We start from the raw sequence: 10648 nt of genomic DNA on the forward strand, positions 1-10648 counted from the left end.
CAGTGTAGCCACACTGCATGAGCTTCTTGATTACGTTCTGTCACCACTTTTCCAGCTGACAAGCCCCTGAACCTGCACCTCTTGGATGTTTGCAAAACCCATGGTGTCAGCGCTGTCCCTGTGGGCAGCGTGGAGACTAGTGATCGGAAGCCTGGCCTGGTGGTCACCGGTGCTCCAGTCAGAGGGTTGAAACCACCACGAAGCCTTGAGTGAAGCTCTGCCTGAGGACAGTGTAGGCTTCAAGGTCAAGAAAGTCTCCATCGAAGACGTATGCCTTAGCAGTGTGGCTGGGGACAGCAAACATGCTGGACCGATGGAAGCAGCCTGCGTCACTGTGCTGGCGGTCATGTCATCCTGAACCATCCAGGCCAGGGCAGTGCTGGGGTACGTGCCCGTATGGGATTGTCATACTGCGCACATTGCTTATAAGTTTGCTGAGCTCAAAGAAGATTCAAGCCCTGTTCCAGAGACTGACCCTCCAGGAAACATATCCAAAGTACATATGGTTAGAGTCTGTGTCAGCCAGACACTCCTGGGTGAAGGTAGGCGTGTTAGTGTGAGCGGACTAGCGAAGCACATTCATAGACATCCACTCGTGGATAAGAACTTTGTGTAAAGAGAAATTGTGTGTTGAGAAAACATCCCACAGGGGCTGCTGTGAGGCAGCCTGGACTCGATGGCACTGAGTGAGATGTCAGTGGCTCTTTTTCAGCCACTAGCATCTTCTGGTGGCAGTCCTCCTCCTCTAGGGCAGGGGCCTCAAACTTTCTAAACGGGGCCAGTTCACTGTCCCTCAGACCCATAGGAGGGCTGGACTATAGTTTTAAAAAAAAACTATAAACAAATTCCTATGCACACTGCACATATCTTCTTTTGAAGTAAAAAAGCAAATGGGGCAAAAACACCGATGGGCAGGATAAATGTCCTCGGTGGGCCTCAGTTTGAGGACCCCTGCTCTAGAGGGCCCCAGTCTCGGAAACGCACAGGAGCAGTTCCATCCACGCTGTCCTGTCCAGAGTCAGAATCAACTCAGTGGCGGTGAGTGTGAGTTTTGAGAAGGAAGGCTTACGTGACTGACCCCATCTGTGTACCAGCTCATTGTAATGGAGTTCCACTGTGAGAGACAAAGCTTTGAGCACAGAAATGATTAGGAGTATTTTCATTTTAAAGCTGCTCAGAGAGGAGGAAATGGAGCAGACTCTACCCTCAAACACCACTTTAGTCTGAAGTTTTAAAATAGCGTGTCAAGAGTCAGGGGAAATGCAGAAGAACATTGCACAAACCTTGGCATGGGTACAAGACGAAGGCTTGTCTCCCCGATGGCAGCTCCGAGGACTAAGTCCACCCCAGAGGCAAGAGAACCCACCCGCTCACACTGATTGACAGACGTGCTGGCAACAATACCTTGAAAGCTCGGGCCTGTACCTGCTGGAGACCTCCAGGCGGTCAGGCTCCCCGCCCCCATTCTGTTTACTTGCTAGTGCACTCAGCTGCTTGTGCAACACAGAGGAAGCCAGGTGTAGCTCAGCTTCTAAAGACACGGGTGCTTCCAGGTTCATGTGGTTTGCGTTCTAGTCTCCCTGGAATGAAAGCGGTTTTCGTTGCAGACAGGTGCGGCATATCGTGTCCGTGTGCTGCTCTAAGGAGAACACTGCCCTCTGCACAGATCTGTGCACCCTGGCAGCGCAGAGAGCAGGGTTGAGGACACCCCCGCCCCAAGCCAGCTCCTTCCCCTTTCCCTGCTGGCCTTGGTGGCTATGGCTGAGAGGAAGGGAAGGTAGCACCAGATGTTTGTCCTCTCGTGCACTCACTGCCACAGACTCAGTTCTGACCCATGGTGACCCAGTAGAGCAGGGTAGAACTGCACCTGGGTTTCTGAGACTTAACTGCGGGAGAAGAAAGCTTGTCTTCCCTCACATCACGACTGGTGGTTTTGAACTGCTGGCCTCTCGGTTAGCTGCCCAATATATAAGCACTACGCCGCCAGGGCTCTGCTCTCTTGGTTAACTCAGTGCCATCGAGTCGGTGCGTCTGCACCCGCCGCCACTCTGAGCCCTGGTGACAGTGTTACAAGTTCAGCTGCGATCTGGGAAGACGCTTTCTGCTCCAGTCTGTTCTCGCCTTAGTTCCGTTGAATTGGCACCACCTTGTGGCAACCTTAAGTATAACAGATATTACTGGTTCTGTGTCATCTTCATGCTGGAAGATGTGCGTTCTATCCGTCCATCACTGTGTTAGTCTGGGTAGACTAGAGAAACAAATTCATAGACAAGTGTATGTGTATAAGAGAGAGTTTTATATAAAGGGTAGTTGTACATTAAGAAAGTATCCCCTGAGAAAGGATGTACAAATGCGCTTTACACAATTGATGTGTGTATGGATTGGGATAACAGTTGCATGAGCCCCTAATAAAATGTTAAAAAAAATAAAAAATTAAAATTAAAAAAAAAAAAAAAAAAGAAAGTATCCCCATCCAGTCCAGATCAGGTCCATAAGTCCGATATTAATCCATATGCCCGATACCAATCTATAAAGTCCTCTTTAGAAACATGCAATGACACTGAACGCGGGAAGATCGCAGGCCAGCAGGTACAAAGTCAGTGGCAGTGGAAGCATCTCGGCCCTTGCAGGAGCCTCCACGTGGCTTCTCTGGCTTCAGAGGTCTGCTTGCATCAGGGCAGGTCCCTGTGGTTTCTCCAGCTCCGCATGCTAGCGTCGTTCCATGTGTCTTGTCAGCTGCAAAGTGAAAAGAGAGAAGTCTCTCAGCTCCAAGGATGAAATACCAGCGTTCCCAGAATTCTCAGGGGAAGGCCATGCCCACACAGAGGCCTCATTTCTTGCTTGACAGGCCAGACTCCACCACTTCACTCGTAATCCTCTCAGATTGACACCAGATCACAGAACTACCACAAACGCATTGAGAATGCCTCTCATTTTCACTGACCTCCTAACTTTACCAAATATGATGTTCGTGTGTGTGTTTAGTAGCAGTGGCGGCTACTTTAGAATCAGTCGTTCAGTGACCATAGCTAGGATTCTTGTTGTCCGATGCCATCACATTGATTTGAGCTGATAGCAACCCCGAGGGATAGAATGAAATCACCTCATCGAGTTTCTTAGGCTGTGTTTCCGGAAGCAGATCAGCAGAGCTTCCCCCCCGGAGCTACTGGGTGGGTTTGAACTGTCATTCTTCCGGTTAGCAGCCGAATGCTTAACCATTGCTCCACTAGGGCCATCATAGCTGGGAGTGAGACTCAGAAAACTCGTGGCCACTCTGGGTTCCGTGTTGGGCTGCCAACCACAACTCAGGAGTTAGAAATCACCAGTCACTCGGCAGGGGACACGGGGCTTCTGCTCCCACAGAGACTCGCCGTCTCCCAAATCCGCGTGGGCGGCTCGGCCGGCCCTGCCCTGTAGGTCACTGTAGCGAGCACGAGGACTTGAACGTCCAGCCCTTTGGGCCCTCCTAGCCTTTTCCATCTGATGGGCTCCAGACACTGGCCCTGGCCCTGGCTAGGAAGAGACAGGCCATTAGCCCTCAGGGAGTGCTGTGTGTGTGCACTCGGACTTACATTTTGTTCCATGTGTAGAGGAGCTTACCGAACAGAAAGCAGCCCTGCCATCAGCGAGCCATACCTTTTGACTTTGTTCCAACTTGTGGAATAGATCTGCTACAAAAAGACTTCTTTAAAGCATTAAAAAACAAACAAACCCAGAGATGTCACTTTGGGGACTGAGGTGAGCCCACCCTGAGCCCTAGTGCTTCCATTCACCTCTGCAGGTGAGAGCTGGGCAGGGAGCAAGAAGGGCTGCAGGAGGATGGCTGTCCTGGGACGAAGGGTCCACGTGAAGGCCATTGACTCAGCACGGACCGCCGGGAGACACACCAGCCTGTCTTGGTAGACGCACTGCTGTGAAGTCCCTAGAAACCGTTTGAAACATCTCCAAGGAGCGTTCCAGCTGCACGTCTTCCAAGACAGGCGGCGCATCCTTCAGACAGAGGGCAGTATGCTTCGTACAGTAGAGGGTCAGCGGAGAAGGGGGAGACCCTCCATAAGATGGATTGGCACAAGCCTCACAGCGATGGTAGAGTGCGCCGGGCCGGCCAGTGTGGTGCCGCTGCGGTGCCGGGTCCCTGAGCTGGCCCAGCGCAGCACTGCCTAGCAGCAAGCAGCCCAGGTGGGGCACATGCACCCATTGGTACACTTCTAGAATTCTCATACCCAGCCCAAGCGGAAACGCTCTGCAGTTGAGCCAGACTAATGGTGTGGGGTTTTTTGCAGCAAAAATTGGATGCAGAGTTTCAGAAGAGACTGGAAAAGAACAAGACGGCTGCCGAGGAGCAGACTGCAAAGCGGCGGAAGAAGCGGTGAGGGCGGCAGGGCAGGGAGGGGCATCCTGGCTGGCTAAGAGTTGGAGACATCCAGGCCATCATGGCCTGTGGTGGAAAGGACCGGTAGAGGGAGGACTTTTCCTCCAGTGCCTGAGGAGAGAGCCAGTCACTTCCTGCTGGGACTCTGGTACTGGCACGGCTCTGGGTGCTTCCTTTGCAATGCTGCTGTGGACACACTTCCCTTCTTCCTTAAATTGGGATCTGTGGCCTCCCCGGGTGACGATGTGATTACCAGTGGTGTGTGTGCGCGCCTGTGTTTTCGTTTTCATTTCTTAGCAAATGAGCCTCGAGAAGGGTCTTGGCCTGAAAGGACACCTCCGCCTGTGTCTGAGAGAGTTGTCGTCCCCTGCGGGCTCCCCAGTGGAAACAGCTTGCTGATGACATCAGAGTAGCAGACTCGTGGGTGGGGTGGGGGTGTCTTCTGTGTCCCTCACGTAATGTGGACGCAGTCACACTGACTTCTCCATTTGCAGACAGAAGCTAAAAGAGAAGAAATTACTGGCGAAGAAGATGAAACTTGAGCAGAAGCAGCACAAAGAAGGTACAGGTGCTCCTCCAGCTCGCCCCCGAGAGTTGGGTGAAGGCTGGCTGCAGATCTGGTTTCTGTTGGAAGTCTCACACGTTTCGTTTCGTGTCATTGGTGGCCACCCCCTGCCACTTCCTGTTTCCCATTTCCTTTCCTCCTCCTCCCCTAGCCCTCGTGAACATTGTCCTGGGGTAAATGGGAATGGTTGATGGTTCGCAGGCGCCGGTACCTCCCTAGTGTTAATTGTTCTCCTTATAGGCTTGCTTATATTGTTTGGCTAAAAATGAGCCATTTCCAGACCTGATGGGAGACCAAGGCTTGTCCTCTCTGGGGTCCCACTAGTGTGTGTCTGACCAGTAAGCCTGGTCTCGTGGGGTTTTGAGGTTTTTTCCACATTGTCCTGTTCTTTCTGGGATCTTCTAATAAGCCCTTTCGGAGCAGTGGGTGTTGGTAGCCGGGCACCACCTAGTTCTGGTCTCCAGCATGGAGGTGGATGTGTGTGTGTTCTGATTGTTTCTGTACACCTCCAAGTTTTATCACTCTTCTCTCCTCCTGAGTTTTTAAGGCCCCCGTTGTTAGTTACCAAAGTAGGATAGAAAGCATTGTCCTTGGGGACTGTGAGGCCCATGGACCGTGGTGTCCCTCAGCATCATTTTTGGTTCTGACCTTTCCCTCAGTGTGGTCTGATGGAGCTGTAGCAGACAGTGCTCCTGGACCGGCCTCTGACACAGTGAGGGCTTCCTTGTCTTCGAGAGGACTCCTTTAGCTGAAAGAATAAAAAAGCCAGCCTGGAATAAGCCAAAAAAAAAAAAAAATTGGCTCTCATAAAAGTTCAAGAGAAACGTCCCTCAGACTGGCTGCTCAACCAGCTCCCTGACGTCACTAATGTTCGCATGTCTCGCTCTGTCCCCCGGCTCCCTACCCTCAGACAAGCCTGTGTTAGGCCGGGTTGACTGGAGAAACAACTCCAGAGATGCCCATGTGTAAGAGAGAGTTATATATCAAAGAGCAATTGCATAGGAGAAAACATCCCAGCCCAGGTCAAGTCTGTAAGCCTGATATTAGCCCACATGCCCAGTATTAGTCTGTAAATTCCTCTTTAGACTCACACAGCACATGCAGTGGTGCCAAATGCAGGAAGAGCACCGGCCGGTGGGTGGAAAGTCTGGAGGACCCAATGGCAGTGGAAGCAGCTCAGTGCTGGCGCGGGTCTCCACGCGGCTCGTCCAGCTCTCCTTCCCAGAGCCCTCAGGAGAAGGCCACACCCACCAGGAGGCATCGGCTGTGACTGATTGACAGGCTAGACTCCACCTCTGCATTTCCTTATCAAGGCGACATGAAACGATGTAACGACCACAGAGCCCATGTCCCCTTTGTGGTGGAGAGCCGCTGCTGCAGCTGCGCCCACTGCTGCGTCCTCCCTCAGCCTTGTGCAGGAGGGAAACGTGGAGAGCAGGTCCCAGCGTTCTCTAGCTGAGGTGATTTTGTGTGTCTGACGCCGTCACCACACCAATTAAGGCTTGAGGCTACAAGACAGGAAACTCAGCTATCAGTACTACTTAGAAGCGAGGAGTGCGAGCTCCTCACCTGGCGAGAAATTGGGGGGCTGGGGGCTCAGCAGCTCAGGCCCAACCGCTCTCAAGTTTTCTTGGCCTTTTCCCTGTGGGAAGAAGGTAGCTGCTGCAATTCCTGGCATCCTACCTGTGTTCAAAGCAGGAAGAGGGGGAGAGCACCTGTCTGGTCTGCTTGCTTTTTTTAACTGGTTCCCCAGAAGTATCCAGCCCAGCAGATGCCTACTGTCTATCCTGTTGGACAGTGCTTGGCCGCTTGGTTCTGCCTGGCTGCCAGCAGGCGAGATGAGTGGAAATCCGGAGTGCTGTGACTGCCTTCACCTGCCGTGAGCATCGCTGGGGGCTGAGGACCTTGCAGCTCTGCTCAGGGGTGTGGTTCTCTTCACAGGAGGCATAGGGAGAAGATACTGGGTCAGCATCCCATGGTGCTGCCATTCTGCCCTCCTCAACCACCAGAAGGCCAGGGGTGCCATCTGCTCCCCCAGGTAGAGAAGGCCAAGGAGAGTGACAGCTGTTCCACCATATCACTGACCCTGACAGCTGCTTTCTGGTTCCTGGACGGTGGTTGTGATCATTTGGTGTTCAGATACAACCTTGCTCTTACTGACATTGACATACAATTGGCCCCTTCCAGGAGAGTGTCCACAGGAGTCCGACGTTTACTGGGTGTTGCCCTCTCTAGTGTGAGGCTGTTCCCCACCTTTTTCTAGAAGGAATTACTAGACAGTGCTAGAAGATGGCCAGGACCATCCCTCCACTCAATCCCTGCATGCGCTTTTCCTCCCTGCTCTCCCGAACGGCGTGCTCACGGGCCAAGGACCGGAGGACTGAACACAGGAGCCAGCTTCGTGCTCCTTTGAGAGGACACTGTGGCTTGGACTCTTAGGAAATGGAAAGGTTCCAGGTGGTTTGGCCTCCCTCCCCGGAACTTGTTTTTGCTGTTGCTACTTGTGTGTTTAGGGACTCCTGAACCAGTTCTGCAAAGTCGCAGGTGGTGACTGAGGTCCATTCAGTTTGCTGAAAACTCACCACCATCAAGTAAGTACTGACTCACAGCAACCCATAGGACAGGGTAGAACTGCCCCTGTGAGCTTCTGAGACTGAACTCTTCACAGAAGTAGAAAGCTTCGGCTGTCTGTTTGCTTAGTGTGTAGCTAATGATTGGAAGCGATCTTCTGAAATGCCTTCGAAAACAGTTTCTCTCTCGTTGTTGCCGAGTGTCTGTGTACATGTTGGGACCCATCTTCACTACTCTGTAGGCAGTTTACCATTCTACCTTCACCTGCACAGAGACTCAAGGTCAGCCAGAGAGCTTGTGCTTCTGCATAGCCTTCTAGAGCCCCAAGAATACCTTAGAGCTTCCCCAGGCGCCCCCTCTGGATTCTCATTCCCCTCTTTTCCTCTTCAACAGGTCAGCTTCCGTAGACAACACAGCCTCAGGGACCTTTGGGGCCGGCACTTCTCTGTCCCGTAGAGTCATGGCGAGTCAGCATCTTCTCTGTGACAGTGGGTTTGTGTTTTGTTTTTAATTGTTATTAAAAAAACAGCCCGGAGGAAAGGCAGTTCATGCTGATTAAGCGCTGAGTCAGGTCAACTAAAGGACGCCTCACAGGGAACAGCCAGGCAGGTCAGAGTAATGGGTGTGGGGGTGGCATTTTTCCAGGATTCCAAGCCTCTTCTGGTCCCAGCGACTGCCGGGCTGCTGGTGTCCAGGGCTTCTGTGACCGGAAGGCTGTCAGTGTCCAAGGCCACTCCAGAATTGGGTGGGAGGAGCACAAGTCAGAAGGCCCTGAGTTTTACTGCTCTTACCAGGATTCGGTCATTTTCCCTGGTCCAACTGAGGGTCATTTCCAGAGCTCTCAGGAAACCGGTGATGGCGACCATTCCCAGGAGGTCCTATACTGCCCACGTGGAAGTGCTTCTGGCCTGGCAAGTTGCAACCGATGCCGACCATGATGTTTAAAGTGAGTTTCCTGTTGGTGGTGGCGGTCAGTGCTGGAGTCACAGTGAACCCCGTACAACAGAACACGCCTCCCCGTCACTGCTGCGTGGGAGCCCACTGCTGCAGCCACTGTATCAGTCCATTTGTTAGGAATCCTCTTTTTTCCTTTTTTTGCTGGCCTCGACTACACAGGATGTCCTCCTCCAGGGACTGGTCAGTCGCTCCTGGTAACATGTCCGAAGTATGTGAGAGGAGGTCTCATCACCCTTGCCTCTTGGGCGCTGTGCTGCTTCCCAAGCAGACGGTTTGGTTCTTCTGGCAATGCCTGGCACTTTGAGTGTTGTCCACCAACACCATGATTCAGTTCCTGTCCAGTCTTTCTTATTCATTGCCCGCTTTTCTTACAGACCTGAGGCCGCTGAGAATCCCGTGCAGGCTGTGGGCCGGGGGCCTCTTAGCTCTCACAGTGGCATCTTTTGAACTCCCCACGTGTGCCCAGTACAGGAGATCATTTGCTTTCTTGACCGCGCCTTCCGCGAGCGTTGATTGTGGATCCAAGTAAAGTGAAATCCTTGACCACTTCAGTCTTTCCTCCGTTGCTCATGTTACTCATGAGTCCATTTGCAAAGATTTTTAAAAATCAGTCATTGTATTGAGGGCTCTTACAGCTCTTAGAACAATCCACACATCCATTGTGTCGAGCACATTTGTACATAAGGTGCCATCATCCTTTTCAAAACATTGTCTTTCTACTTGAGCCCTTGGTATCAGCTCCTTTTTTGTTTCTCCCTCTCCCACCCTCATGAGTCCTTGATAAATTATAAATTATTATTTTTCATATCTTACACTGTCCGCTGTCTCCCTTCACGAATGTTTCTGTTCGTTCCAGGGGCAGTGGGGGCGGGGAGGGCACGGGGCTTTATACTTCGATCATTACAATCTGTTCCTCTTCTCTCCCCCCACCTTCCCCCTACCCTCATGGTATCGCTACCCCATTACTGTTCCTGAAGGTTTATCTATCCTGGATTCCGTGTGTTGAGAGCTCTTATCTGTACTAATGTACATGCTCTGGTCTAGCCGGATTTGTATGGTAGAATGGGGTCATGATAGTGGGGGTAGGCTGGTGCGATAGCCACTTGTTTATCTTAAAGCCTTTAAGACCCCAGATGCTGTATCTTTTGATAACCGGACACCATCAGCTTTCTTTGCCACATTTGTTTATGCACCCACTTTGTCTTCAGCGATCCGTGTCGGGAAAGTGAACATCATGTGATAACAGGTTAATACAAAAAAGTGTTTTGTGTTGAGGGAGTACTTGAGTAGAGGTCGAATGTCCATCTGCTACCTTAATACTAAACCTATTTCCCCATCGTCATATAGAAATATATCTACATATGCACATGCCTATATTTAAACTTCTATAAATGCCCCTTACCTCCTACTTCTTTCCTCTATTTCCTTTTACTTTCCTTTTGTCCTATTATGCCCAGCCTTCATTTGGGTTTAAGTAATTTCTCTTGGTTACATTGCCCTTGATCAAGCTCTAGCAGGCCTCCTACACCCTCCTCGCCACCGATTTCAGATCACTTGTTCCCTCGTCCCTGGGTTTGTTAACACCTCTGCCATGCCGCTCCCAGAACTGTTGTTTTCTCCTCCAGATAGTTTATCCTGCCTACCTTGTCTAGATAGACCTGCAGAGATAATAGTATGCACACAAACAAGACAGCAAAGCAAAGCAACAAAAGAAAACAGAACAACAGCAGCAAAAAATCAGTGACAAAAAAAAGCCTGTAAATAGTTCAAGGTCTGTTTGTTGACCTTCAGGAATGTTTTCTGGTCGAGTCTGATGGGGTGCCGTGCCCTGGCCCCAAAGTCTATTTTTGGTATTCCCTCAGTACTTCCTTGCTCTGCTCCCCTTGCTGTTAGTGTTTTGCCTCATTGTGGTGGGATCAGATTGGGTGCAGTTCCCTTACTGTGTTTCCAGTGTTGCCCCCTGCAGGGCTACGGGTCAGTGAGGGATGTTGAGTCTCAGTGAGGCTGGCCATATGGTCTTCTCTGTGCATCGGCTGCTCTGAGCAGGGATGTCGTCCTCAAGGCTTGGTGGGCCAGGATGTGCTCCACTCTCCCTCCCTCCCCCTTCATTTGCTCCCGTGTGCTCTGATCACACATGTCCCTCTCCCTGAGCTGTGGCTGCAGTGCGGTCCTCTGAAGTAAAT

At 51.5% G+C, this 10648-nt stretch overlaps 1 protein-coding gene across 1 annotated transcript in view; it reads left to right on the forward strand.

The window, feature by feature from the left end:
* PRKRIP1 (PRKR interacting protein 1) overlaps positions 1 to 10648 on the forward strand; it is a 21620-nt gene that overhangs the window by 2604 nt on the left and 8368 nt on the right. The window contains exons 2-3 of the mRNA XM_004705972.2: positions 4284 to 4369; positions 4867 to 4934. Coding sequence (XP_004706029.2) covers positions 4284 to 4369; positions 4867 to 4934 — 154 coding nt within the window. The remainder of the gene's footprint in view (positions 1 to 4283; positions 4370 to 4866; positions 4935 to 10648) is intronic.

This window comes from Echinops telfairi, unplaced genomic scaffold, assembly GCF_000313985.2.
Source record: "Echinops telfairi isolate 266 unplaced genomic scaffold, ASM31398v2 ScPeMD7_5;HRSCAF=22, whole genome shotgun sequence".
NCBI classification, from domain to species: Eukaryota; Metazoa; Chordata; class Mammalia; order Afrosoricida; family Tenrecidae; genus Echinops; species Echinops telfairi.